The sequence below is a fragment of the Lactuca serriola genome, chromosome 4, assembly GCF_051521515.1.
Source record: "Lactuca serriola cultivar US96UC23 chromosome 4, Lser_US96UC23_V15, whole genome shotgun sequence".
NCBI lineage: Eukaryota > Viridiplantae > Streptophyta > Magnoliopsida > Asterales > Asteraceae > Lactuca > Lactuca serriola.
In genome coordinates this window covers 340680779-340684892 of record NC_136411.1, presented here as the reverse complement: position 1 = coordinate 340684892, position 4114 = coordinate 340680779, and the positions used below count along the sequence as shown (strand labels likewise).

At 38.8% G+C, this 4114-nt stretch overlaps 1 protein-coding gene across 1 annotated transcript; it reads left to right on the top strand.

Moving 5' to 3' along the window:
- The first annotated feature begins 260 nt into the window (after positions 1 to 260).
- LOC145099626 (uncharacterized) lies at positions 261 to 2308 on the top strand. The gene is made up of 5 exons (XM_079037168.1): positions 261 to 390; positions 535 to 998; positions 1134 to 1275; positions 1502 to 2017; positions 2112 to 2308. Exons 1-5 carry the CDS (start codon positions 261 to 263, stop codon positions 2306 to 2308), a joined length of 1449 nt encoding a protein of 482 aa, XP_078893294.1.
- Positions 2309 to 4114: the final 1806 nt, after the last annotated feature.

Sequence of the window (4114 nt, the reverse complement as noted above, 5' to 3'; positions counted from 1 at the left end):
AGATTGGTGGACGGTAAACTCCATGATTATTTCATGGATCTTCACACACCATCGAACCAACTCTACGCTCCACAATTTCATATAAAGAGAAAGCAAAAGAACTTTGGGAAGACATTCAACAAAGATGTTCCGTTCGTAACGGTGCAAAAGTGCATCAGTTGAAAACTGAAGTGTCAAATTGTAAACAAAATGGAGATAGTGTTATGGTTTATTATGGTTGAATCAAGAAGATCTGGGATGATCTAAACAACTATGATAAAATGCCCATGTGTAGCTGTCATGGTTCCAAATGTGACTTGCACTCACGATTGGAGAAGAAGGTTGAAGATGAATGGGTCCATCAGTTCCTTATGGGGCTTGATGATGTTTCTTACAATGCCATTCGCTCTAGTATTATTGCTACTGATCATTTGCCCAATATGAATAAGGTGTACTTGAAAATCACCGAGCAAGAACAGGTTCGATCAATGACAAAGTCTTCTAATCCGTAATGCCATGAAGTGATGAGCTTTGCAGTATGAACAACAAATACAGGAGGACGTGATTCGCGAGGGGAACAACATGGTGAACGACCCTACTACGAGAATTGTAAGCGTCATGGTCATCTTATTGAAAAAATTTATCGCATTATTGGTTTCCTTGAAGGTCATCCAGGTGGTCATGGACGAGGAAAAACACAAGTCGGAAGAGGTCATGGTGGCCAACTTAGAGCCAATGCTGTTCAAACACTAGGACAGACTATAGAAGATGCATACAAAGCCGGACTAGAAGATTTGAGTGCAGAAGATTGGAGTAGACTGAAATCCATTTTAAACTCGCACAAGTCGTCATCTAGTACTCACCTGTCTAGTAAGACAAAAACTTCTTGGTTCTTTGACACCGGCACTTCTCACCATATGACTGGAGTGGGTGCAGATTTTAATATTCTTCAAGATATCTTTCCACGACCTATCAAATTACCCAATGGTGATTATGTAATGGCTACAGGAGAAGAAAAAGTATTGTTGGGATCGTTAGTGCTAAAAAATCTTTTATATGTTCTTGTTTTGGAAGGTAGTTTCATCTCAATTACAAAGTTGATTCGAGATAAAAACTACATGTTGAAATGTATTGACTATTTGTGTATTGTACAGGACCGCATTTTGAACACACTGATTGGAGTGGGTGAAGTACGTGACAGACTGTATGTGTTGAAGGAAAATGTGACAGCACATGTTAATAAGGTGGTTGGTCCGGTCAATGTTGAATTATGGCACAAAAGGATGGGTCATCCTTGTAAAAAAATGTTAGAATCATTGTCTCCTTCAATTGGTAGTATTCAATCTAATTCTAATACTTTAGAACATTGTGATGTATGTTTTAGAGCTAAGCAAACTCGACAACATTTTGTTCCTAGTGAAAATAAAGAAAATGCAAATTTTGATCTTATTCATTGTGATTTGCGGGGAACCTACTGTGCAAAATCCATATGTGGTTTTAAATATTTTTTTGACAATTGTAGATGATCATTCCCGTGCCATTTGGGTCTATTTGCTAAAACATAAGGATGAGGTCGCTCAAACTCTTATAGATTTTTTGGCGATGACTGAGCGTCAATTTAATGCCAAAGTAAAAATCATACGTAGTGATAATGGCAAAGAGTTTACATATATGGAATATTACTTTAAGCAACTTGGTATTGTGCATCAAACTTCAATGGTCGACACTCCCCAACAAAACAGTCGTGTTGAGCGAAAACATCGACATATTCTCAATGTAGGACGAGCCTTGCAGTTTCAAGCTAACTTACCCATCAAATTTTGGGGTAAATGTATTATGGCTGCCGGGCATTTGATAAACTGTACTCTGTCATCTATTTTGAATTGGAAAACACCTTTTGAGGTGTTATATGGAAAAAGACCATCACTTGATCATATACGCACTTTTGGTTGTCTATGTTATGCTCGTAGTCTCAATCGCTCCAAAGATAAATTTGCAAGTCGTAGTCAAAAGTGTATCTTCATCGAGTATCCATACAGTAAAAAAGGATGGAGTCTGGAATCGTGGGAGATTATTGAATCGAGATGTCATATTTCTTGAAACAAAGTTTCCATATTTTGAAAAATCTTTAGACCCAACATTTGAATCAGATCCACCTTTTGGAAATGTTGAAGAGGATAATTATTGGCTTCCTAACAACTCAATGCTACATGAGACTCCTCTCATTCCAGTGACACAACAGCTACCTGTTACCGATGTTACTAGCGATGTTATCACTGACGTTGCTACCGATTCTCAAATGCATCAACAATCCGAACAAGAACACTAACCTGATGATGCATCTAATGCTCCTGGTGTATCAGATACGCAACAACCACAGACCGAATCTGTTGTTGAGGATACATCTGGTTGTGATGAAGATGATACAAATGTGTTAGGTCACGGACATCGATAATGCTTCCATCCACTCGACTCAAGGATTACATAACACATACAGCTCATGTTACTTCCACACATTCTACTCCTCTCTCATCAGTGTCATCAAGTACACGATATCTTATATCAAATTACATCAATTGTAGTAAAATCTCTATGTCCCATAGACATTTTCTAGTAGCCATTACAGCAGGAACGGAACCCTCGACCTACAAAGAGGCAGTTCTTCATCAATGTTGGCGTGATGCTATGTGAAAAGAAATTGATGCCTTGACATCCAGCAATACTTGGACAATAACCACTTTACCTAAAGGGAAGAAAGCTTTAGGAAGCAAGTGGGTTTTTCGTATAAAATATAATGCAGATGGGTTAGTCGAACGTCAAAAAGCAAGGTTGGTTACTCTTGGAAATCATCAAATTGAAGGTCTAGATTACACAGAAACATTTGCTCCTACTACGAAAATGGTCACTGTTCGTACTTTTTTTGGCTGTCGCAGCTATCAAACAATGGGAGCTTCATCAAATGGATGTTCATAATGCTTTTTTGCATGGGGATCTTGAAGAAGAGGTGTATATGCGTCTTCCTCCGGGATTTGAAGCTCACGGAACACATCAAGTTTGTCGGCTCAAAAAATCATTATACGGTCTTCGTCAAGCACCACTTGAAGGAACCATTCACTTGAATGTGTTAGTGTATGTCGATGATCTTGTTGTTGGTGGAAATGACTCTATTGCGATCCAAAGTTTTAAAGATAACTTGAGCAAGTGTTTTCATATGAAGGATCTAGGAAGATTAAAATATTTTTTGGGCATTGAATTGTCGCGCAATGCCACTGGGATATGCCTCAGACAATGTAAATATACACTTGATATTATCTTGGATGCCGGTCTCTTGGGTGCCAAACCTATAGGAACCCCTATTGAGCAAAATCATAACCTTGCTCTTGCTGATGGTGTCGACATGATGGATCCAACTAAATATTGACGACTGGTTCGTCGTCTCAATTATTTAACCATTACTCGTCCCAAGATTTGTTACAGTGTTCACATCTTTGCACAATTTATGCAAAATCCAAGGGTTGCTCACTGGGAGTCGGTTTTACGTGTCGTCCGCTATCTTAAAAATAATCCCATCCAATGTCACTTTCTTAAATCCTCTTCCCAGTTACAAATAAGAGCCTGTTGTGATACTGATTGGGCGAGTTGTCCTCTGACTCATAGATCCCTGACTGCATATTTCGTGTTTCTTGGCGACTCACCAATCTCTTGGAAAACTAAGAAGCAACAGACTGTCTCACAATCATCCACTGAGGCAGAATATCGAACGCTAGCTGCTACCACATCTAAATTGAAATGGATAAGAGGATTGTTATCTTATTTTGGAATTCATCATACATCTCCCATTCTCATCTTGAAGAAGAGGTGTATATGCGTCTTCCTCCGGGATTTGAAGCTCACGGAACACATCAAGTTTGTCGGCTCAAAAAATCATTATACGGTCTTCGTCAAGCACCACTTGAAGGAACCATTCACTTGAATGTGTTAGTGTATGTCGATGATCTCGTTGTTGGTGGAAATGACTCTATTGCGATCCAAAGTTTTAAAGATAACTTGAGCAAGTGTTTTCATATGAAGGATCTAGGAAGATTAAAATATTTTTTGGGCATTGAATTGTCGCGCAATGCCACTGGGATATGCC

Coding starts and splice junctions, on each gene's coding strand:
- LOC145099626 (XM_079037168.1), top strand. CDS start 261: ATGCCCATGTGTAGCTGTCATGGTTCCAAATGTGACTTGCACTCACGA. Junction 391..534: donor TTACAATGCCATTCGCTCTA/GTATTATTGCTA, acceptor CAACAAATACAG/GAGGACGTGATTCGCGAGGG. Junction 1,276..1,501: donor CAAAAGGATGGGTCATCCTT/GTAAAAAAATGT, acceptor TGACAATTGTAG/ATGATCATTCCCGTGCCATT.